Here is a 25,319-nt window from a genome sequence, read left to right on the forward strand (position 1 = left end):
TGCAGCTCTTCTGACGGGGGGAGGAGAAGAGTGGGGAGGGGCTGTGCTGGGATTGGGGCTCCTCATGCCTTCCGCTGCCCGCCTGCACTCTTCTGCCACAGATGCCGCCTCTCCACTTGCCTGGCAGGGCGGGGGTACGCTTGAGCTCAGGGATGCAAGTGGGGCTGCTGCCTCGCTTGCTGTGCTGGGGCTAGGCTGGACTGGGCTGGGCACGGAGCCTCCTCGCCACTTCTTCCTTTGCAGACATTGGGAGCGCCCACCCCACTTACCGCTCGTCCTGGGGCAGCTGCCACTGTCCTGCACTCTCCAGCCTGTTGCCGGCCAACTGGGCGCACCCGGCCAGACCGCGGCTTAACAAGCCAAGCGGCGCCTTGCCCTGCATGCGTCCTCAGGCGGAGGAGCCAGGCAGCCATGGATCTCACTCCCTCCAGCCTCCATCTGCCTGGGGCCCGAGCTTGGCTCGCCGGGCCGGCCAGCGATGGGCTGGAGAGCAAGGGATGGCAGCAGCTGCCCCAGGATGAGGGGTAGGTGGGGTGGGTGCTCCCAATGTCCGCAGGGGACGAAGCAGCATGGAGGCTCCGCACCCAATCCAGCCCAGTCCCAGAATGGCACAGAAAGCAAGGCAAGGGTTGAACCCAACCCTTGTAGAGCGCTCTTCTCCCACCACCCCAACCTGTTTCCGCAGGCAGCGGCATTGGGCAGGAGGCAGCAAACGGGGGTTGCTGAGGATCAAGCCATGTTTGCCGCCGCCGCCACTCTCAGAGCCAGCAATCACAGCAGTACTCAGGGGTGCGGGGTCCAGCCCCACGAATCCCACCTTCTCATCCAAGCTGCCTGGATTCATGCCCCCATTGCACGATTTCTGCACCATCCTGCGGTGGTGACAGCAGTGGCACGGAGACCGATCGTGGGCTCAGAGCGGGTGTGAACGGAGCAGCCGCTCAGGCAGAGGCACTGCCTGGGGCCAGAGCAGAGCTGAGCAGGACTGCGGCGGTGGTGGTGGTGCGGAGACTAATCACGGGTGTGAGTGAGGCAGCCGTGCAGGGCAGAGGCACTGCTCAGGGCCAGAGTGGAACCAGGTGGGACTGTGGTGGCGGTGGCAGCAGGGAGGCCAATCACGGGCGTGAGCAAGGTAGTCACCCAGGCCAGAGCTGGGCAGAACTGCAGCGGCAGCAGGGATAGCTGGGTCGCTTTGGCTAAAGAAGCAGCAGCAGCAGTGGCAGGAACAGCGCGGAGGTGAGCGGTGCCCACAATCTGCCCAGCCTCCCCTCCGCCTGCTTTGTGCAGCTGCTCTTGTGCCCCCTATGCCCACTGTTAACCCTCTTCCCACATGCAGAGTAAGATTGCCACCCCCGCCCAGATGCCTTCGCCTCCCCCCAGTGCTTTTTAATAACCTGCCTTTGAGCTGCATTTTTGTGGGACTATCAGTAAAAAAAAGTTTCATCAGACTTTCTAAATTCTTGCGAGAACTCAAGAAGTTAGAAAGACTGATGGAACTTTTTTTTTTACCGATAGTCCCACAAGCACGTGGCGAAGGCTGAGAAGTGAATGGAGAAACGGAATGCAGCTGAAAGGCAGGTTAGTAAAAAAAACAACACTTGGGGGAGGCGAGGGCATCAGGGTGGGGGCAGGGGTGGCAACCTTACCCTGCGCTGCTTCGGCAAGTGTCTGGCAGGGAGAGGGAAGCAACTGGTCTACTACCATGCTAGCGCCGCCATGTTGCTTCTCCTCCCCATGCACTGGCCCCACCCCACCCCTTGCATGGAGCGCCCTGCTTCCACTGCTCCACTCCACCCCACACGGTACCTTCTTTCCAGCTCCAATGTGTCACTTCTTCCGCCACTGTGTGGGACTAAAAATAAAGTTCAATCAACCAATTCCAACTTTGCGAGATCTTTTTTTCCCCGGCAAGAAATTAAAATTGATTGATTGAACCTTTTCTCTTTTTTGCACACGGTGGTGGAGGCCTAAAGCGAAAATGTTTTCTAAAACCCAGGTGAAGGCCTAGGACTCGGGCGATGGCGTGCATGCCCACAGAAAAGGCTCTGCGTGCCACCTGTGTCAAGCGTGCCATAGGTTCGCCCCCACAGAACTAGGAGAACCTTGGACTGATTTAGCAAGATTCTGTTTTAACTGTTCAGATTGCACAGATCAATGATCCTGGTGGACCCTTAAGATTCTCCTTTTGTATGACAAGGCTGTCAGCACAAAAATAACATCCCATTGGATGAGACTCCACATCAGAGACTCCACTTTCTCAGGGTCTTGCGGAAGAACAAAACAACGGCTGGCTAATGACCTTCTTTTATCGGTCTACTGTAGAGAGCGTCCTCTCGTACGGTATTGTGGTTTGGTATGCTGGTCTGATAGCCGCGGACAGGAAAGTATTACAGAGGGTGGTGAGCACAGCACAAGACATTGTGGGCTGTCCCCTGACACCACTGGATGACATCGCCAGGGCTCGCTGCCTTGGAAGAGTGAGGAAAATTCTCAGGGATGACACACCCTGGACAGTATCTCTGTACTCTCCTACCATCGGGTAGGAGATACAGGAGTATAGCCAGCCGTACCAAACAGGCTGAAGAACAGCTTCTATCCATGGGCTCTCAGGCTCCTGAACGGGAAATAACTCTATGTATGATTGACTTGCGAGGCCGGTGTGTTGTGCAATTAGCTCCCATGGTGTAACAAGATGGTGGGTTGGTTGTCACTGTGAGTTGTGGTGGTGGGAGCACAAAGGGAGGCTCAGCCAATCTCAATGTGTATGTGTAGTACTTTGATAATAAAGGTTCATTCATCAGGCCAAGTGACATATCCCATCCTGCAGAATAGTTCCTAACTGGGGTAGCTTGTCAGTGTCCCCAGAATCTGACATCTAAAATCTCAAGTTCACTTTATGGGAAATCAGTTTAGCTATCATTGCAGATAGATGGGAGTTGCTGGTAAACTTTATCCATAATAGGTGGAAATCCTGTTAAAGACTTTTAATTCTAATTAGATTATGCATAGAATGACTAAGTCTTTTCTCTTGTGTGCTCTGCACAGGTAAAGTTACAGAGGAGGAGAAACAGCTTAGCAGAACAATCATGAAATACTGGAGCAACTTTGCCCGTAATGGGTGAGAGTTTGGCTATTTTGAAACACTGAATTTTGACGGCAGTATGCTGAATTTAAACTGAATTCTTGGCTCTGCTATTTCCAGGAATCCGAATGGCGAAGGTTTGGTGGAATGGCCATCTTATGGTCTCAATGAAGAATATCTCAAATTAAACTTGGAACAAAGGAAATCAGAGAAATTGAGAAACACCTTTGTGGACTTTTGGTTAAAGGCCCTGCCTGAAAAAATGAAAAGGATAATTGAAGAAGAGAAAACATACCCGGAGCTGTAAAATGCTGTTTTTTATTTCTCTTGCAGCAGAACAGATTTGAGATCTGTACAGCACCAGTTTTGTCTGAACTGCATAGTAAAGCTGATTAAACAAACATATTGTTCAGACAGAAATGAGTGTTATTTGTAACAATTTAATAAATCTAAGTAATATTAGAGGCTAATGGCATTCAAAGCAGTCAAATAATAATTGTCATATTCAGTCAGCCTCAAACAGATCTTCAACAGTGCAGATGAATACAAATTTTCCTTTAATCCATACGATCCCTGATTCCTTGTGGCTACTTCCTGGATGGAGCTCTGTAGCTGAGGGATGCTGAGGGGTGTTTGGTGGAGGTCCGAACACAATCTTCGGCCTTGTGGAGGACCAGAAGTTGTGCAGGGGGAAGAGAGCAGGAAGGTTCCAGAAGGAAAGAAGGGCAACACCTTATGCACAGTTCTTATTGTCCCCTTAGATATTCTTTTCATAACTGATTTTTGAATTTTTCTAATTCATCTTTTAGCAATCAACAAACAACTTATCTTGGAAATGACCCATCTTTTGTTTTGTTTACAATTTTGCCAATTGTTAGTTTCAAAATATAAATAGATTAAAACTTTAACCCATCTTAACCATCCCATTTTTGACCAATAACAGGCTGGACTTTATTTATTTAAATACACTTATAACCAGTGTTTTTTTTTTGTAAAAGAAAAAGGTACCAGAACTTAACCTACCCTACAAGGTTCCATCCAAAAAAGGTGCCGGAACTCCGTTCTGAGCGTTCTATGACAAAATTCTGGGTGACTTAGTCATAAAAAGATATCCACATTTATTTGATTGTTTGTTTATAAACTTTGCTTATTTACTGCCCATCTGATCATAGGGTAACTGGGCAGCTTACAGTTACATCTAAGTTAAAACATAAAATGTTAAAATCAAACCTTAAATCCAAAGAGACATGGGGAGGGCAGGGATGGGGGGGCAGGTGGGATCTGTTATTAACTACCCCCACTACCTCCAGTGGGGCAGCAAGCTGATTGGCACAGCCAGGTCTTTGGGCCCTTACAAAAGGATAGGAGGGTTGGGGGCCAACCTCACATGGGGGGGCAAGATGTTCCAGAAAAGACCCTCATCCTAGACCCTTTGGGCTGACGGGACCCAAGCATGCCTCCTCTGCCGGCAGGAGTGGGAGAGGCCAACAACAGAGGGTGAGACGGTCCCTCAGGTGTCCTGGGCCCGGGCCACGAAGGGCCTTGAAGGGGATCCCCAACACCTTGAACTGCACCCAGAAGCAGGCTGGCAGCCGATGCAGCTGCTCGTGGAGCAGTGGGCCTACAGGATGGAACCTCCAAAATTACCCTCGCTGCTGCACTCTGCACAGCTGTGGCCTCCGAATGCTCTTCAGAGGCAACCCCACGTAGAGCACATTACAGTAGTCCAGCCATGAGATAACTAGGAACTGAACAAATGAGCTCAGGGAATTCTGGTCCAGGAAAGGCCACAACTGGTGCACAATGTGAAGTTGTGCAAGGACTCATATACATATATTGTTATGTATATACTAGGTTAATTATTTAAAGACTGAAGTGCAACATAACTAGATTCTAAATAATCTATTTTTCAAAACACACAACAGTCCAAACAGTAAAAGTTAAGTCCAAATTAAGAATATTTCATTCTTAAGAATTTTTTAGATTCAAAATAGTTTTCAAGAGTGTACAAAAGATACTATTTTTTTCTAGAATCAGCTAAATTAGACATATTACATTGAGAAAAATGTTTCTCATTTCTTTCCTGTTATCTTTGATTTCATTGCAGAGATGTTAACATAAGAAATAGATTATTTTGTTATCTAATTTTACTTTCCAAAAGACAGAAGCAGATGAAAAATGTGAGGTTCTTTCCTGTTGGCTTTTCTGAATTAGCTGTTTTAGATTCTAAAAGTTTAGTTCCTAAAGAAGTAATCCTGTAAATAATTTTATTGTCCTCCTCTGGTGCAGGCTCTTTTATGACTCAAGGACTTCAACTTCCAGAATTCCTGAGCCAGCATGGCTCAGCTTGGAAACCTCTCCCTTTCCCCTCAGCATAGCTGGCTCAGGATTTCTGAGAGTTGAAGTCCATGAGTCATAAAAAAGAGCCAAGATTGCTAGCCCTGCAATAGACTTAGGAAAACCAATAAGGGAGCTGGGTTGTTTGGTTGTTTGTTTGTTTGTTTTTGCAAAAAAAAAAGTTTCAGAACACCGTTCTGAGCGTTCTATGAGAAAAAAAGCCCTGACCATCGCTATTGCACTCTACACCAGCTGTAGTGTCCAAATGCTCTTCAAGGGCAGTCCCATGTAAAGTGCATTACAGTAGTCTAACCATGAATGACTGACCACAGGGAGTCCTGATCCAAAAAAGGCTGCCACTGGCACACCACACAAAGCTGTGCAAAGGCTTTCCTAGCTGCAATGGCCACTGGTCCTCGAGAAGGAGTTGTGATTCCAGGAGAACCCTGTTATTAGCTGAGTGCATACAACATGCTTAAATTCCAAATTTGGGTTAACTAAGGGCAGGGGTTTTCTGTGTTCCTTTGACACGCTATACCCGAGTGGGCACCACCAACCCCTGGTGGGGGTCATGCTGGGGCTAAAGAAAGGCAAGAGAGGGTCTGTGACAAAAGGATTGAAGACCCACCTTTTTGTTACATGCCTTTGCATGCAGATTGTGTTTTATTTTTTTATGTACAGATTGTATCCCATCTGCATGTAAATTACAATTTGGATTTTAAAAAAACAAAGGCAGGACTTTGATCCTGCCATTACAGTTGCCAGTTTGACTCTCTGACCTCTCTCTCTCTCTGCAAGATATCCTTCTGTGGGATTTGTTGTCTAGTTGAAATAAACAATCACCAGCCAAAACTTCCAATAGAAAACAATGGTAATTTATTTGTACTCCTTTGCAAAGAGGGTATTTCATGTACATGCAGGCACAGTAGACACACCTTAAATCATTAATATTCTCTCTTTATATTCCCCATTGCTGTTACAAATTTACCTTTTCCTCATTGGCTGAGTACTCATGCCCTCACAATCTACCCATTATCTTCACCCCTGATTACATCTCCCACTACTCTAATTCTATCACCCCCTTTCCTTATTTACAAATTACCTTTTATGGCTACCAGTTCTTAGGGGTTGTCCCTGAAGTAATATCATATCAGCAAATTCTGGTTAAGACTGGTTTCTAGCACAGCTTCAGCTAGCTCATGAGATTAAAATGTATACAATATATTTCTTCACAAACTAGCATGTCTTCTTACAGTTCTGAAAAAACAACAACCTCTTTTTCCCACACTTGGGTGCCATGAGTATATTTTGAACAAATCCTTCTTGGGAACAGAGGCTTTACAAATATTGAGGAAATTTTTGTAGATTGTCAGGTACCATAAGTTAGGACCATAAGTTAGGTTGCAGTTCCAAATGATTTATTGCTCAGCCTATAGACAAGAATCTAGATGACTAACAGTCAATACAAAATTGGTGCTAGAGAAGAGTTAATGGAATTGGGGGAGGGGGGAGTTTGTGGCAAATGACTTCAAAGTGATCACTCTCTGAACTCCACTCCCTGCCTTTTCTTCTATTACAAGAACAGTCATTTTGCATCAGGTACTTATTGCGTACTCCCAAACTGGTGTCACATGTTATTTGACTATCATAGCTTTTATCCGTGGGCTGTTATGTTAGATGTTTTATGCCAGCCATGGCAGTTCCCCAAAAAGGTCATCAGATGGGAGCAAAGAGGCTTCTTTGCTTCCACTGATGGGTCAGGGGTCCCTGGCCCCTGCAGCCCCATTGGCGAGAGAGTTTTATGGTTAGGGAGGGGCTGAGACCCCCCATAAATACCTCTGCTTGAGGGGCTGCTCTTCTCTCTACTCTAGTTCTGTTCTTTTGTTCTCTCTCTCACGCAGGCATGGATGTCTCCATGCCAAGTAATTCTTTCTCTCTAATCTATCGTTAAATAAAGCTTTGAATGATCGCATTCTTGCGTGATGCCTTTCACTTGGAAGCACCTTAACGATCCATCGACCTCGTGAGACCATTTCACAAGTTGGTAGCAGAGGATGGTTTAAGGCAACGCTTCCAAGCCAGCGGCTACTGCAAGATGTCCCCGATTGTGACACGAAATCTTCAATCAAAGACTGCAGCCTTGCATCCACCCCCTGATGCAAACTCCGCTCCAGGTGAGAGCACAGATGACCTCCATTCCCCCAGAGGATCCAGCGGAGCGCCAGGAATTCCTTCGCATGCCTCCCTACAGCTGTAAGCCCCAGAGGGAAGCATGGAAGGCTTGCAGTCCGCCCAAGACTGCCCAGATGCAGCAGAAGTGGCCCGGGCCCAAGACAGGCACCGCGTGGACCAAATGACTGAACAAGAATGCAAGGAGCTGCTTCTAAAGTTCCTTGCAACACAAAGGACGCCACAAGCCTCTCCACGGGGGATACCAGCGCAGAGGGACTCTGGACGCCTGGTAAGTCCTCCCCCAGCACCCACGAGGCCCCCCAACATGGCACTGGCCACCCTGAGTGACCCCGGGACCCCAGAGCTTTTGGCGCAAAATTTCCCGCCAAACTGACCTACAGCTTCCTGGGGCAACCGGAAGCAAGATGACGGCCCCCAGGGCACCCACATGGCCTGATACTGGAAACAAGATGGCGGCCCCCAATACACCCACATGGTCTAATAAAGATAGGCCTCAACCAAGCCTGGAGGCCCAGCAATCTGTAGCATCCAGCCGAAGTGGCACGGAAACTGCCTGGTCTTCCCCACCAGAAAGCCTTAAGGCCTATGAGGGCAATGAAGCCTGCCCAGCCATGCCTACTGCAGCAGAGATTGGAGCAACTATCCGGACCCTGGTTGCAGCTCTGGAGGCTAAGACAACTTCAGCCTCAACATCGGGGGTAGCCAGCCTCCCTCACCACCCAAGGCCTCCTGTCCTCTCCCTGGGGCCTAACTGCCGGGAGGCGTCCAGCCTGGAGCCTCCCAACTACGTCCTGCACCCCAGAGGGCCCCTAGTGAACCCCCGGGACCCCCAGCCTACTTTTTGCCGCCGCCCAGTTGCCCTGCTTGCCAGATGGTCTTCGGGGGGGCTTCGGAAGAGCCCCCCCCTCCAAATCCGTCTTCAGCCGCCCCCAGGTTCTTCAGGACCAGCGATGGGCTTCTCAAGGCAATCCGAGCAATCCATGTGCCATCCAGCCTCCATCTTGCAATCCTCACCCCCCCGGTGAGTATTCCAGTGCCGGGGGGGGCTTCAGGAGGAATCTTTGGAGCTTTTGCGGCCCCCCCAAATTCGGGCCTACAGATCTAGGGCTGAGCCTAGTATAGAAGCAGGAAGCGCTCCCTCTGAAAAACACCTCCAACTCCAAGCATGCTCAGTCGGAGCTATCCAAAAATCAGAGAAAAATACCACCACCTGCCAGCAGAGGGATCCCTCTTCCATTCACATCAATGGAAAGTTCACAGATCTATAACAATACATATAGATCTATGAAAGATTCCCCTCTATCTGCCCCTGCTTTCTCAAATAATTTTCAAAAACTGCAACTTGGAGGGGGAAATTTCAGCAGATGGAATAAAGAAGTGCAGGTATATCTATTAGAGCAAGGGACTCTAGAGATGGTTCTCGACCCTCCACCTCTTCCCTGGGGACCCCAAGAAGAGTGGTATCACAAGAAAGCATATACCACTCTACTGAGTTCACTGGATACTAACTTGTACTCCAGCATTCCAGATGGACTCACAGCTGGTGAACTTTGGCGGTTATTATACAATTTATTCAACAGCGACACCATTGGTTCGATCACCAGACTCACAACTGAGTTTTACACCACCAGACTGAAGTTTGGGACTAGCATGCCTGAACATCTGGGAAAGTTGAAGACACTCAGGGCAGAACTGGTGTCCAGAGACCACCCTGTAACTGATGCAAACATGGTCGCTGTCATACTGGCTTCCCTGGACAGAAGTTGGAGCAGCTTCATTGTTTCACTGGAGGGGACAGCGAAGGAAGCCATGACTCTATCCTACCTCACAGGCAGCCTCATTGAGGAAGATAAGAGGCAAAGAGATGCAGGAGAATACGCCAGAGTCACCACTCAGAGTCACCACTCAGCAAGCCAGAAGGGGGCGCCACAACTCAGAGCAGGTTAATGCTCTACTTAAGTGTTTCATCTGCGGCTCTGAGGGACATCTGAAGAAAGACTGCCCCCATCACCAACAAGGCCCCAATCAAGGAAGGGGCAAGGGGCAAGGAAGGGGGCGTGGTGGGGGCAGAGGTAGTGCCAAGGGCAACTTTTTGCATACTTGTTCCCTCACCCCCACCACAAAAGCTGACAGCCCCACTGACTTATGGTTACTGGACTCTGGAGCTTCATCTCACATTACCAATATGAGTCAAGGGTTTAAAAGGTTAAAGAAAATTAACTCATCTGTCAAGGTGGCCAATGGTGATAGCGCTTCAGTTGTTGGGGAGGGCACTGTTTCTGTACCCGGGCTGGGAAAAGTTGAAGGGGTATTGCATGCTCCCTCCATTGCCAACAACCTATTAAGCATTACCAAATTATGTGACGATGACAAGGTGGAAGTTTTATTTCGCAAAGGAGGAGGTCATGTCACCCGGAACCAGAGGGTCATTGGAAGTATTGCCATCATAAATGGTTTGCCATACTTCTCCCCTGAGAACCCATCCACCTCAGAAGGGGCCCCACAGCCAGCCCCAAGGTTGTTTAAGGAGCGCAAGGCCGAAGCGGTTGCACCCAAGCCCCCTCAGCCAGCCCCAAGGCTGTTTAAAGGCAGTGTGGACAAGAAACCCGAACCTCAGCAGTCACCTACAGTACCGCTCAAGGCAACCAGAGCCAAGAGGGTGTCAGTGGGGAAGCCGCTCCACAATAAGTGTGCCCATCTCTTACACCGAAGATTAGGTCATGCGAGCTTCCCTGTAGTTAAAAAGATGGGAGAATTTGCTGAGGGAGTCCAGCTCAAGGATTGTGAGGTGTTCCTGGACTGTGCCATTTGCAAGAAGACAAAGAGGAAGGCTGCCCCCATCCCTAAAGTGTCACTGCGTAAGGCCCAATACCCGTACCAACTAGTACATGTTGATTTGGTTGGGCCTTTCACACCATCTCTAGGGAAAAGTCAGTATTTTGTCACTGCCGTTGACAATTTTTCACGGTACGGCCACATGTATACCCTCACAGAAAAATCCGAAGCCTTTGACACCATAAAGTCACTGTACAACTTTGTAGAGACCCAGTATAAGACCAAGATTGCACAACTGCAGAGCGACTGCGGGGCTGAGTTCATGTCCCGAAAATTCCAGGACTGGGTAAGGCGTAAGGGCATCCGCCATTTTCTTACTGCACCATTCACCCCTGCTCAAAATGGCGTAGCAGAGAAAAGAAATGGAATCCTGCAAACTATGGTGCGTAGTCTGATTGCGGACGCTGGGGTCGCAGAATCATACTGGGCAGAGGCGGTGAAATACGCCAATTACACCTTAAACCGCACCTGGAGCAGTGTTGTGAACCAGACCCCATATTTCCTAGTCCACGGTAGGAAACCAAGTCTGGGACATTTGCGTGTGTTTGGTTCCTACGCGTGGGTGCACATCCCCAAGCAGCTGCGGAAGAAGGGGAGATCTGTCTCCCAGAGACTGAGGTTCTTGGGCTATGCTCCTGGCTCCAAGGCCTACCGCTTCCTGGGAGAAGGGGTCAGGATTGTGACTTCCCAATCTGCCTCCTTCGAAGAGGACTCCAATTGGACTCAGATCCACTCAAATGATCTGAGCCCATATATCAACCGACCCAGCAAGGACACACCGACCACGACATCACCTGAGACGACCACCTACCCTGCCACCGACGAAAGTGAGGAACAAGACGAAGATGTCATCCTACCTGGATCAGATGGGGAGGATGAGCCGTCCAGTCCCAAGGGGGAAGTCTTCACCCCCAGTGACGCCTCAGAGACCCGCGGAAGAAAAGGGCGGTGAGGGGCAGAAGGTAAGGAGGTCAAAGCGATCCAACAATGGGATCCCGCCAAAGAGAATAGACATTGGGCACATCACGTCTGTCAACAGCGTTGTGGTCACCCCAAAATCCTTCTCTGACATCCAGGAGCTGCCCATCGAAGAACAGGAGAAATGGCAGCTCGCGATGGAGAAGGAAATGGACAGCCTAAGAAGACTCAAGGTCTTCACCCCCCAGCAACCACCAAAGGAGAAGAAAGTCATTGGCACAAGGTGGGTTTACAAGGCCAAACCACTTGCCAATGGCCTCTACCTGTATAAGGCCCGTTTGGTAGCTCAGGGGTTCGCTCAGCGCTACATGGAGGACTATGGGGAGACCTACTCTCCAACCATCCGGGCAGAGAGCGTCAAGGCCGCCCTCGTAACTGCAGCCGCTCTGGGGGAGGAAGTCTTCCAATTCAACATCCAGACAGCTTACCTCCATGCCAACTTGGACCGGCATATCTACGTGAGGGCCCCTCCTGGCTACCAGCAGGAAAGGGGAAATACATGGTTGCTCCACAAAGGGTTATATGGCCTCAAGCAGTCGGGGAAACTATGGTATGACTGCCTTAGAAAAAGCTTAGAACGAGTTGGTTTCACTGCATCCCATGCAGATGAATGTGTTTTCACACGCAACTCCAAGGGTACCACAGAACGGGTGTTAGTTTATGTGGACGACCTACTATATGTAGGGCCTGACAAGGAAGGGTGTGATGAATTTGCCAAGGCCCTGGAAGAAAAGTTTACTCTGAAGTCTTTGGGGCGGGTTGACAAGTACTTGGGTGTGCACATCTTGGCCACTAAGGGGGGGTTCGCTCTATCTCAAAAAGAAAAGATAGAGGAGTTATTGGCCAAATGCAAAATGACAGAATCTAACCCAACGCATGGCCCGATGCAAAGTGACTATTACAATCAAACTCACAAGGACGGTCCTGAGTTCACAGATAACACGCTTTACAGATCTGTGATTGGCTCCTTGCTATACATCAGCAATAGGAGCAGGCCTGACATAGCTTTAGCTGTGAATCTATTGTCCAGGCATGTGGAACACCCAAAGGAATTCCACTGGACTGCTGTTAAAAGGGTACTTAGGTACCTCAGGGACACGGCTGATGCCCTCCTTGTGCTGGAACCAGAGAAGGGGAAGACGGCCCAGCTCTCCGCTTACTCAGACGCAGACTGGGCTGGCGACACCAAGAGTAGACGGAGCACCTCTGGTTTCCTCATATTGCTAAATGGCTAAATGGCTAAATGGCTAACATTCATTGGCATGTTAGGCAGCAAAAATTTGTTTCTTGCTCCACAGCCGAGGCTGAATATGCCAGCCTGTCAGACACGGCCAATGATTTGATTTGGTTCAATGCTCTGATAACGAGCATCTGGGCATCTCCTCCTCTGCCCATCCAAATTCAAGAGGACAACACAGCCGCAATTGCAATCTCGGGGGCATATGCGGTGGGCTCTAGGTCCCACCACATAGACATATGCTATAAAAATGTCAGGCAGCTTGCCAAAGAGGGTTTTATACATGTTGAGCATTGTAACACAACTGACCAGATAGCTGATCTGTTCACCAAACCTGTTCCCATTGACCGGCAAAACCTTCTGTGTAAGCGTTTGTGTTTGGTCTTCTGAATGTTTTTATACATGTCTATGACACCTGCTCGCCCCCCTCACACACATTCACTGGTCCCTGTCATTGGCTGGCAAGAAGGGGAATTATTAGATGTTTTGTGCCAGCCCATGGCAGTTCCCTAAATAGGTCATCAGATGGAGCAAAGAGGCTTCTTTGCTCCCACTGGTGGGTCAGGGGTCCCCGGCCCCTGCAGCCCCATTGGCGAGAGTTTTATGGTTAGGGAGGGGCTGAGACCCCCCATAAATACCTCTGCTCGAGGGGCTGCTCTTCTCTCTACTCTAGTTCTGTTCTTTTGTTCTCTCTCTCACGCAGGCATGGATGTCTCCACGCCAAGTAATTCTTTCTCTCTAATCTATCGTTAAATAAAGCTTTGAATGATCGCATTCTTGCGTGATGCCTTTCACTTGGAAGCACCTTAACGATCCATTGACCTCGTGAGACCATTTCACATGTTAGGCTTTTAAATGGGACATAATCTTATGCAGAATTGACTTGGGAGGCCGGTGTGTGGTGTAGTTGGCTCACATAGTGTGGTGGGATGGAGGGTTTGTTGTCACTGTGTGTTGGGGGGAGAGAGCACGGGGGGGGGGGGAGGCTCAGCTAATCTCAATGTACACATGTTGTATTTTGACAATAAAGGTTTATTTATTTATTTATTATTATTATTAATTTATCCCTATATCCCGTATTTCATTGATTATTCAGCAAAAGCTGGTGTTTGTCCTTTGCCAGGCTACCAAAAATCAACTGGGGCCCTGCTAGTCCCCTTCCCAGACTTTGCACAAGTAGGACTTAAAGATCAGTGTGAGCAGCTGATGTCCAGCTGTGGCATTAGCATCACCTTTTTTTGTCTGGTATTCAGAAGTGTACGTGACATTTAGCTGTGCAGTTGTCTTAGACCTCAGCCAAGAAAGAGACCCACTCAAGATGTGTTTGCCACTGTCTGCACACTTATGGGTCAAGGTTAAATATTGGACATTTTGCTGCAAACCACACCAAACCAAACCCAGCTTCTACTATCAAAGACTCAGGTAACTTGAGAAGGAGAAAAGGATGAGGAGTGGGGAGGGCAAGGGATTAGCCCACTGGGGTCTTCAGCCATGAGTTTCCCTTTGGCAATAAAAGGGGAGAAGGACCCTGGTTAGGGCATAGAGGCAGAGCCATCAATCCTAATGGAATATATTCAGAACTTATACAGTGTAAACTCAGATGTTAAAGAAAAAGAGAAAACACACTACCATTTTCTTACAAGTAACACTGAATTAGAAATGACATAAAATTATTTCTGAATTTAACCCTTTAACACTTTTACAATCAAATCAGAAATTGACAGCCCCAGTGAAGATGATAGGATCATTAATTGAATTCATAATGATATAATAATTAATAACATTTATTAATCTAGAGCAGTACATTTATGGTAAGAAAGAATCTAATGCTTCCAAATGTTACATTAAAAGAAACCAAGGGAACTTTCTAGTCCAACCCCCTCCACAGGCAAGACCCCCACTACCATCCTGGACAAATGGCTGTCCGGTGTCTTATCAAAATCCTCCTGTGATGGAGCACCCACAACTTCAGAAGGCAAGCCGTTCCACTGGTTATTGGTTCTCACTGTCGTGAAATTTCTCCTTAGTTCTAGCTTGCTTTTCTCTTTGATTAGTTTCCATCTATTCTTCTTGTACTGCTATTTTGGAGAATAGCTCGACTGCCTCTTCTTTGTGGCAGCCCCTTAGATATTGGAACACTGCTGTCATGTCCCTCCTAGTCCTACTTTTCACTAGACTTGACATACCCAATTCCTGCAAGCATTCTTCATATGTTTTAGCCTCCAGCACCCTAATCATTTTGGTTGCTGTTCTCTGCACCTAAGGTACTTATCAAAGCTAGACAACATGAGATGTGAGGACTTCTACTGGTCATCAGATCACCTTCTTTGACGACTTCAGAGGTCCCTCCCACCGAATGCTAAATCTTAGGCTGCTCTACTTTATCTCAAGAAGGACTTTCTTTCGTGTGGAGGCAATGCCGTTTGCCTCATGGAGGGAGAGCAGGGGCTGCCTCCAGCTGATCGGTTCCCTTCTGAGGCCTCCTCTGGCTGCTCTTTCAGCAACTGGTGGTCCCAGAGGGGAACCCACAAGTTATGTGGCAAAGGTGGGTCATATGGCAGTACCCCTGAGAAGCTGGGGTGGGAGATCAGCACTGCTTCACAAAGAACCTAGAAACGTGATCTCTCAACGTGCATGATTTGGCATCATGGTGGTGATTGGCACACTTTCTGGTTTCTAAAGATTACCCATTCCTGCTTCATTGCTTTCTTGTGCTGATTAGGGCCTCATCTGGATAGGTGACCAGAGCGCTGCGGAAAAGCCAGCCGGCAGGTGTGCATTTTCCTCCCTATTACAGCCAAAGGAGAAAGGGCCCTCTGCATTTGGCACACGCATCCCCGTCTCAAAATCACCGCTCGTCGCTTCTCTTCGCTCTGTCCAGCGGTTCCAAAACTTGCCCACTAGGAGAGCTCCAAGTCCTCTCTTGCCACCCACTATCCTAGCCTGAACGCTGCGTCACCCTTCCCAAAGGAGGCGTTCTTGCTGCCAAAGGTTCCAGCCACTACGCGCTCGGGGCCAGGATACCTGCCGGATACTCTGCTGCCTGGGGCTCCTTCCGAAGAGGGCAGCCTTCTCAGTGATTGGATCTCTGAGGTTTTGAACAGATCTGGCTGATTCTTCTTCACTTATTTGTAGTTACAAAATTACCCAAAGAGCAGGAAAGGTGAAGGGATTTCTTTCCTTTCCCCTTCTCGTTGTCCTCCCCCTCCCTTTCCCCTCCTTGTTCTCTACAGCGTCCCTTTCCTGTTTCACTTTCCCTTCCTCTCTCCTTTGCTCTTCCCCATCCTCTTCCTCATTGCTCTCTTTCCCCTTTCCCTTTCCAGTCGGTTGACACAGATTTAATGTAAATTCCTCAGTCATTAGGATTACCTCCATTTTGTTGTTGGACAGATCACACAGATGGGATACTTTTTTATGACTTAAAAGATGGACACTGATCTGCTATATGACGTCCCCGGGCAGGTTAATGCATAATAGTAAAATAGAAAACTGAGCAAATTATAGCAAGCACAAACAGTACACCATTATGGTGTTTGCAAAACCATTCTCCCCACACACCACAACCTTGAGCCTGGTGGGACTCGAACCTGCACTAATTGCAGGCAGCTGGTGTTACTTAAGGAGGCATTAGCCCATTGCTCCACCAAGGCTCTTATTGAATAAGCTTTTAACTGCAAATAATTTGAAATATAAATTGATTAGAAAAGAGGTTTTAAATTGATGTTATTTGCATAATACTAGAAAATATTATTTATTGAATTTCTATACCGCCCTTCTCCCAAAGGACTCAGGGCGGTGTACAGGGAATTAAACACAACATACAAAAGTTAAAAGTAAAATTAAATTAATTTAGCCCTAACAATAAATAGTTAAAAATAAACCCAACCCCTTAGTCCAGGCCGGCCTGTTCAAACAACCAGGTTTTCAGATCACGGCGGAAAGAGCAAAGGTCGGGAGCCATCCGGAGCTCAACAGGCAATTGATTCCAAAGGGCTGGCGCGCCCACAGAGAATGCTCTCCCCTTGGGGGCCGCCAGTCGGCAGTCCCTGACCGACGGCACCCTGAGGAGGCCCTCTCTGTGGGAGTGCACAGGACGAAGGGAAGTTGACGCCGGCAGCAGGTACTCCCGTAAGTAATCTGGACCCATGCCATTTAGGGCTTTATAGGTCATCACCAGCACCTTGAATCTCACCCGGAGGGCAACCGGAAGCCAATGCAGCTCACGGAGAAGAGGTGTTACATGGGAGAATCGGGAAACCCCCCATCACAACTCGCGTGGCCGCATTCTGCACCAGCTGAAGCCTCCGAGTGGTCCTCAAGGGCAGCCCCATGTAGAGAGCATTGCAGTAGTCTATCCAAGAGGTCATGAGCGCATGGGTGACTGTACGCAGGGCATCCCAGTCCAGATAGGGCCGCAACTGGCGCACCAGGCGATGTTTATATTGAATTTTGTATGTATTAATAGTAGCAAGAAATGTACTTGCATAGGGAAAATGAAAACAATTTGGACAAAAGGATCAGGGATTGTGCAGTACTGAACTGATTGATATTGAAGCAGTGTTAAATATGTGAACCCAGACAACAAACACATTGTTTACTAAGCACTAAAGATTGTAATTGTTAAAAAATAATCATTTTTTTTAAAAAAGGAATCACAAGCGAGTACATCTTCCAATTCATTTCCTCAAAAATCTTTCTGACGAAGAAAATAAGAATTGTAAGCTTGGATGCTGAAACTGGGAGTCAGAGGGGAAAAAAGGGTATTGTGTGAATCTACACACAGGGAACTCCTCTCAAGTAAATTCCAAATCTCTAGTCGGGGAAAGTATCCATTTCTAGTCAAGTTTTCTTTCTCCCTTTTTTGTTGTTGTTGCAAGATTCGGTTTCAGATAAAAAAAGCAAAGGCAGCTTAATGTGAATAAGACGGTCCATTTTCCCACTAAAACTGCTCAATGCGCTTGTCAAGATTGAATTGCTAAGACGCCTGCTAGCTTCTATCGCTAATCAACTTGCCATATAAAAGGGGGGAGGGGTGGAAAACATAGGGAGGAAATAGGATTCCATGAAGCCGTTCACAGCCTGTGAGAGCCTGCAATGGCAAGGTCACTAACACAGATGTCCGGCGGAGAAGTGGACCGTTCCCACAGCAAACCAAAGATAGATGATTGGGTAACATGAAGACCCGGTGAGTGAGGGTTAAGGGAAGCTATTATTAACTAGGCAAAATTCCACGTGGAAAAACTAGAGCTGGTTTTGCTTCTTCAGTTCCAAGATGTATATTCAATAAAGTTTTATCTTTTATGGTGCTCCAAAACCTTGAAGATTCCTTAATTTTGAGTTTGCTAGTCAGACAGCTGACAGCACTTTTCACCTGCTGATTTGCAAGCAACCATTCCTTTACATATTTCTTGTCACAATAATTATAATCAAATACATTCACTTTATTCCATCCTTGGTCCAAACAGAAAAGCTGAGCTTCTAAACGAAGAGACGTCCTCCTCAACTGCTGAAGTCCATGGGCCTCTTTTGGGTGAGGGGCGCACAGGCCAACAGCCTTACTCCAAACAACTGGAAACCAGAGAAGGGAGTTGACCAGACAAACAAAAGGAGGCTCATGTTTCGTTAATGCCAAGGTCTCCCCCAAACTGGGGTTTCAATTTGGCTACTTAAAAGTCCACGGGGGACTATCTAGATCCAATGGAGTTGGTGGATCACTTCCTGAGATCCATGGAGATGGCATTAGCTGTTGTCTGTCCAAAGATGAAAGTGCCAAGGACAACCATGAATATCCCATAGCTGACCACCATCCACCAGCTGAGATGAAGAGACGAAAACACAGTCAGGCAGCAAGGAGAGCAGGGAGGGGAAGATGGGCCAGGGCCAAGTACCTCTCTTACCTCGCTCCTCCAGCTCCCTGAACTTCAGAAAGTTTGGTCTGGATGAGGCAGAGTCCTGGCAAGGAAAAAACACGAGCAGCAGAATTTGGCAGCCTACCAATGGTCTCACAGTGGCCAGAGATTGAGTCTACTCGATCCCAGTGAGCACCTTCTGGCTGAGAGGAAGCACTTTTACATTTCTCATCCATGACCTCCTGCTGCACAGGGCAAGTTTCTTAGCCAGGCGGGAATCAACTCCCTTCAGGGGTCGGCCCTGGGCAGCTGCCACGCGGCAACCAGAAGGCCAGACGGGGATTCCCATCCCATCCCGAGTGCAGAAGACACCCTGCCTGTCCTCTGCCAGCTCTTCCTGCCCCTCCCCGGCCTCGTCTTCTGCTCCAGGGAACATGAGGTGGCTCTTCAGGGGCAGCCACGGCCGCCTTTCTCTCCAACTCCCTCCCCAAGGCCAGAGCTAAGATGAGCTGGCTGCAGCCTGGACCAGCAGGCCATCCAAGCACCTGCAGTGGGGAACCCAAACAGAAGCCATGTTGCACCTGCCAGCCAGGAAACCTTTTCCCTACCTGGGAACACAAAGATGAAGCAGGCGGCCAGCCCCCCAATGACCGAGATGACTCTGCCGATGTCCGGAATGAACAAGGCCAGGAGGAGGGTGAGAAGGAACCAGCAGAAGGTCTGCAACAGGCGTCGGCGTCTCTCCTGAGCCACGTCTTCATCCACAGTTTCCCCTTTGTAGCGCAACCATAGACCTTCCAGGACAGTTCTAGGAGGAAGAGCTCGGAAGGGTCAGCAGACACCCCTTCCCACATCCCCCAGCCGGCCAGCCTGCTCACCTGCCACAGAAGTGCAAGATTGGGTAAGAGGTCAGGACAGAAAGAATGATGAAGGCCCGCGCGATGGCTACTGGGATGTCATCTGAGGGGTAGGAGAGCAGCACGTCCTGCTGCACGCTCTCGCCAAAGGTCAGGAAGCCACAAACCCCTAGCCAAGACAGAGGAAGGCCATGGGAACAAGAGGTGCTGCTTCTGCCAGGCCTCGGCCAAAGCAGAAGCAACTGGACAGAACAAGCAGCTAGGATTCAGGATCTGCTCCCTACCTGTGCCCATGTAGACAAAGAGGGCGATGACCATGGCTGCCGTCACGACGACTCCCCAGGACCTTACCTGCGGGCACTTCATGCTGTTGAAGATGGGCACGCTGCTGACGTGGCACTACAAAAGGGGAGGAGAAGGCTTGGTAGCTGTCCTGGCTGGGGGGGGGGGGCAGCAAAGCTGCTTTGGGGCAACAGGACCCGGGCCCCCACCCCCAACCAGAACTCTGGAGTCTGCTGCACCAGGTCCCTAAGTCCTTTCTCCATTCAGGTGAACATTATGGTAGTTAAGGATGTCCACTGCAGATGGACATCCATTTTGGTTCTGATTTGGAAACACCTATATTCACAACTAGGAATCCAAAATTCCTGGAAAAACATCCTCCTTAACCAAATGATCAGGTAGCTGAGAATAATTTTAACTGCCATTACCCTTCTTAACTTAGCCTGGCAGCTCTTCCTTGACATAATCAAATATTAATCTCCTTAAAACTCCCAAATTCCATTGCAGCCTTTTCCACAGTAGGTGGACAACTTCCTCAATGGGAAATCCAACACTGTTGCTCAGCTGTTCTTCCTCCAGATCTCCCAAGTGAAACCACAGAAGCCTAAAGCTAACCTAGGGGCTCCTCCAACTTTTAGGCAAGCTCAGACACACACAGGAAGCGTAACCCTCCATGTCCTTGGAGGATCCTGTTCTCCCCTGAACCCCTCCCCCCTTCACAGGCAAACCCAGGCACCAAAGCCAGAGGGGGCTTCTCAAGGGATCAGGAGGGCTAGGGGACGTGCCATGATCAAGTCTGGCATGGCAGAGGCGTTGCCCCCCAGCTGCAGAACTTTAGAGCTTGGACTAAGGATCATGCATGGCCACTTACAAGCCCTCTTTGTCATAAGGGAAATTCTTCCATCTTCTTCACTCCCGGAGAACACCCACGCAGGGCAGACGCCTGCAGGCCGCCCTGCGCCCTCTCAGGATCTCCAACTGCCCTTTCTTTTCAGACGCAACCATGTCGGTTTTCATCTGTCTCCTTCCCTAAATCACTGCTCAGGAAGTGGTCAGCTCAAGTAGGAGCCACAACCCTCCCTTCCTCTATAAGCCATAAGAAAACCTCACAGGCTGAAGTAATAAGAATGGCGATTTCCTCCTTTGCGTTTCCTCTTGTGCTCAGCTAGGAACTTTCTCTGACACAAAATGACTCCCATCACTCACTTCTGGCCCTTTGGAAAACCACTGATCCAAAAACCTTTAAAACTGGTGTTGTAGCTACGAAAGACACTCATTCAGCTGTAATACCCAGCACGTCACATCACTAATTTGCAATCGTGCAAAAGAAAAAAATCTGATCCAATTCAGAGGACTGAAAAGCCACTCCAGTTACGTGCGTGCCCCAACCAGCCCGGAACCCATTTCACTGGCTGTTTGACACACAGAAAAGATGCAGAGGGACTAAAGGGTGCCTCAAAATCCTGAGGAGCAACTACCTCCCCCTCCAACAAGGATCATGCAAAGAGACTCATTCAAACCACCAGCAAGGGGAGGTAGCTGCTTGAGCGTTACCTGGAAGCCAAAGCAAATGGTGGGCATGGCGTTGAAGACAGACACCCAGGAAGCAGGGCTGTGGGACGAAGAGGAGCTGGTTAGCTGGGCCCGGATCCTTCCTCCCACAAGCTCCTGATCAGAAGAGAGTGCAGCAGATGTCTCAGCCAAGAGCTCCCCCACCATCGGCCAGATGTACCTGGTGGTGATTTCCTCTGGGGAGATCACCTGATCAGGCCAAAAGTACTTTATGATGACGACAATTGTGACGTACCAGGTCCCGATCACACTCAAGCAGCTGAAAGTGAGCAAAATTTAGGGATGTGGTGATCAACAAGAAATATTTCATATGTACTTTATTTCAATGCCCAAAATTTCAAAAATGTATATTGCAATCAGAAACAGGGAGATCCTATTGATTTAAAGAATGATTTAAAGAAAGCTTGAGATGTGCATCTCGGTGATCCCATACAGGAGATAAATTGACAAAAGTTATGAAAACCGGGTTGATTGACTTCAGCTTCAATGCAAGATTACGTATTCCTGTTAGATTGGCACAAATATAACAAAATTATTCTTCCAAACGCTCAAGAGGTTGTCAAGACAAAAGGGCCAGTCTTTTATTTGTGGTGGTCATGCAATAAAATTATACTCTAAAATCTTTGGGGAGGTAAGTGCTATCACTCATCCGAGAACTGAATGCTCCCCAGAGCCTGGCTTGCCGAATGTATTTACTGGACCAAACCACTGAGCATTATTTACTTATCAGCCAAAATAATAATTGCCCAACACTGGAAAGCGCAGGATAACATAACAGAGTTGTGAATTAACTAGGTGCCTCTTAACTGCTACAAAAGAAATCACAAAATTAAAATTAATGAAACATCAGACAGGACACACGTTTATCAAATTTGGACAGTTCTTATAGTTTATTTCAGTGGCAACCGGTTCTCCTCTGCTACACTTCAGACAGACGGCAAATGTTTGTGACAGTACCTGTCTAGGCTCATTGCAGTAGATCTCTTGTATCTCCTATTTTTTCTTTTTTTCTATTCTCTACGGATTTATGTTAATACACTTAACTGATATTGTTTAATAAAAATATTTTTAAAAATAACAGCTTCTTTATGCAACTTCTCTCATCTTTAAGTTTATTTGTATCCTACCTTTATTACTTTTAAATAACTCAAGGTGATGGACATATACAAATACCTTCCTCCTCCTCCTTGTCCTACAACAACAACCCCCCCATGAGGAACCAGCTAATCTTCATAACTACAGCGGGACTAGAACTCAGTCTCCCCCTTTCTAGCCTGATGCCTTAACCACTAGGCAAAACTGGCTCCTTTTTAGGTTAAATGTGATTTTAACTTAGCACAGGGAGGGGTTGCCAGCCTGGAGAAAAACAAGCCTGTGGGAAGCATTCAGGGTGAACGTGTAGGATTTTCCCTCCTGGGATCCAGACTTTTGCTGCTATGAAAGAAAGCCCCCCCCAATTGGAGTTTGTCTTATAAAGCAGAACTGAAAGCAAGTTTGTGGGTGGGGGTGGAGAGAAAGGGGTGAACACAGGAAGACAGGCGACTTCCAAGCCAAAGGCAAGCAGCAGCAGCAACTGGCAGAGAGAAAACCAGAATTCTTGCACCTGGCAGAGTTGCTAAGAGGCAGAGCTGAGAGGGGGCAGAAAAAAGCCCACCATCTGTGTGGGTTGGCCCTTTGGGGGATATGGACACCAGCAGCAGACCCCCACCCCACCCCCTAACCGGCAGCTACCTGGCGTATTTCTGGAACCCAATTTCTTTGGGAATGGACAGTGGAAGGATGAAGAGGATGGCCGTGATGCTGATAGTGAATTTGCGATCTATGAACCAGCAGCTCCTCCCTTCTTTGGCGCAGCTCTTCATCAGGACTGGAATGACTTCCGGAGACACAAAAAGAGAAGTTGGCATCCAAGGGCCCAGGCCAGAGAGCAAGTCCTTATTAGCAGGATGAGTCTGCCGAGAAAAGTGCTTGTGCCAACACCAGGGAACTGAAAGACGGCAACTACGCTCCCTTAGAGAAACCGTGGACAAATTCTAACTGTGGAAGACGAGAAGCGCTGAGGAGGCCACCAGCCTCAGAGGAGGTTCGGAAGGTGAAAAATGGGGGTCAGCCTGCTTGATTACGTCTGGAGTTCAAAGCCCAAAGAAAGATGCCGCCCAAGATGGGACCAGGGAGAAGTCCAGGGAAAACACCCCCTGGGGTCCACTGCCACACTCACTCTTGTCCTGCTGATCCCCAATGATAATGAGGAAGGCAATGCAGGTGCCAAAAGTGTAGATCACGATGGCCACCTCACACAGCACACCCAGGACTCGGCCACAAACAGCCCATACCACTTCCTGGTAGGTGCGTTCATTGCTGGCCTGGGAGCAGTAGGCCAGGATGACCAGTCCGCCAATAATGAAGAGCAGCAGCCCCTGCAAGGGAGGCAAAGAAGGGCAGGGCTAGCTGGGAAGGAGGGAGGGTCACCTAGGCAGAACAGCCCTCGCAAGACACAGACACACAGTTTGCAGTGAAGGGGGGGGCAAGGCAACCCACTCCCCACAGGACAAGCTTCCCGGCCTACGAATGGATGCTGCACGCAGGATCTCAGGCCAGGCCCTTGGGACCCCAGAGGGCCTTCGTGGAGGGAGTCAGCAGCGCCCCGCTGGTGCTCGCGTCTGCCTAAGAGAGCCGTCCTCCTCTTGCTCCTCGGGAGCCCTCGGCCTGGCAATAAGCCCTGCCCAGCAAGGGAAGGCAGCGGAAGGCCCTGGGCCAGCCCCAGCGAAGTTCGCTCTGCTCCCCAGTTTTGCTCCACGGAGGGCAGCCAGAGCGGCCGCCGGGGAGCCTGCAGGGCCGGTCCGACAAGCCCCTCCGAGGGCACGTCCCTTTCGAGGTGCGGGGAGAGCAGCCTTCCCCAGCCCGGCCCGTGACGCTGTCTGCGGGCCGGCAGCGCCGAGAAGGACCCTCACCATCTGCATGGCGATTCCAGCGGCCACTCCGCCGGCCATCCCGAAGGCCGCCGGGAAGTTGAGCAGGCCTGCGCCGAGCGCGGCGTTCACCACGATGAAGACGGCGCCCAGCACGGAGGTGGAGGCGGCCCGGGGCTCCTCCGCGCCGGGGCTCTGCAGCAGCCGGGCCCGCTCGCTGCTTTCGGCGCGCCACTCCAGGTCGCCGTCGTCCCTGTTGATGCCCACGTGGCTCCGAGCCATCTTCTCCTGCCGGCTGGTCGGAGGGTCCCGCGGGCCACGAGTCTGGGGAGAGAAGCCGGGCGCCGCGCTCAGCCTCCCCGTCCGGCCCCCGGCGCCTCCCACCCATCGCTCGCGGGGCCCCGAAGCCCGCTGCCGTGAACCGAGCGGCCACTCGGGGCAGGCGCAAGCGGCGGACGAGGCGAGGCGCGGCTCCCCAGCAGGGAAGGGCGGCTCTCCGGCCTCTGCCGCGGGGCGGGTGGGCCCGGCCGAGCCCTTGGCGGCCCGGGCTTTACGGCCACGTTCACGCGGCCCGACTTTTCCCGACCGCGACGGCCCGGGAAGGAGCGCCTGCGTGGGCGGCCAGGCTCCCGCCCGCCAAAGGCGACCCCGCCAGCCCCGCCAGCCCCGCCTCTCACCGCGCCGCAGCCTCGCGCTCAAAAGAGCCGCGGGGGAGGCGGCCGGACCCCCCGGCGCGGGGCGAAGTCCGGCTCCCGCCCGAGCGCTCACCCTGCGCGGCGGCGCCTCCCGGCCGCGACCCCCTGCGCGCGGGAGGCTGGGAAACGGAAGCCCCTCCGCCCGCCCGCCCCGAAAGCCAGGCGGCCTTGGGGTGGGCTGGATGATCTCCGCGCCCCCTTTTCTGCCCTTCGCCTCTGAAACGAGGCCCCGCTTTGGGAGGAGACCCCGCTAACCCAGGGACTTGGGGCAACTCGCTAAAGCAGGAGCAGGGAAGCGCTTCAGCACAAGCGGCGCCCAGGGAGCCCCCAGCCTGGGCCCCTGGAGCCTTGAGGACGGCCAGCCAGGGAAGTTGAGGCGAGGCAAAGGCCAGCCCAGGCGCCATTCCACGGCTTCCCTGCCGGAGCCATCTTCTCGGTGTCCAAGACGAGCGTGGCTCCTGTCGGTGCCCACAACCACCTGCCTCCCTGTGCA

General features: G+C 50.1%; 2 protein-coding genes across 3 annotated transcripts in view; one reads left to right on the plus strand and one right to left on the minus strand.

Moving 5' to 3' along the window:
* CES2 (carboxylesterase 2) overlaps positions 1–3,457 on the plus strand; it is a gene marked incomplete at its 5' end in the record, with an annotated part of 52,559 nt that extends 49,102 nt beyond the window's left edge. Inside the window, 2 exons of the mRNA XM_083370351.1 lie at positions 3,046–3,118; positions 3,203–3,457. Of these exons, the coding sequence (XP_083226477.1) occupies positions 3,046–3,118; positions 3,203–3,389 (260 nt within the window). The 3' untranslated portion in view covers positions 3,390–3,457. The remainder of the gene's footprint in view (positions 1–3,045; positions 3,119–3,202) is intronic.
* A 12,937-nt stretch (positions 3,458–16,394) lies between these two features.
* SLC38A7 (solute carrier family 38 member 7) lies at positions 16,395–25,025 on the minus strand. Of its 2 annotated transcripts, XM_083370621.1 has the most exons (10): positions 24,174–25,025; positions 23,441–23,639; positions 22,954–23,098; positions 21,383–21,481; positions 21,205–21,262; positions 19,653–19,767; positions 19,390–19,537; positions 19,120–19,319; positions 18,560–18,614; positions 16,395–18,476 (listed from the first exon to the last, which is right to left on the minus strand). In XM_083370621.1, exons 1-10 carry the CDS (start codon positions 24,411–24,413, stop codon positions 18,374–18,376), a joined length of 1,362 nt encoding a protein of 453 aa, XP_083226747.1. In that variant the 5' UTR covers positions 24,414–25,025; the 3' UTR covers positions 16,395–18,373. The 2 variants fall into 2 exon arrangements, with proteins under 2 accessions (XP_083226747.1, XP_083226748.1); XM_083370622.1 differs by lacking the exon at positions 23,441–23,639 and having other exon boundaries at positions 24,174–24,736.
* Between the last annotated feature and the right edge of the window lie 294 nt (positions 25,026–25,319).

This window comes from Vipera ursinii (assembly GCF_947247035.1).
Source record: "Vipera ursinii genome assembly, chromosome: 10".
Classification (NCBI taxonomy): domain Eukaryota; kingdom Metazoa; phylum Chordata; class Lepidosauria; order Squamata; family Viperidae; genus Vipera; species Vipera ursinii.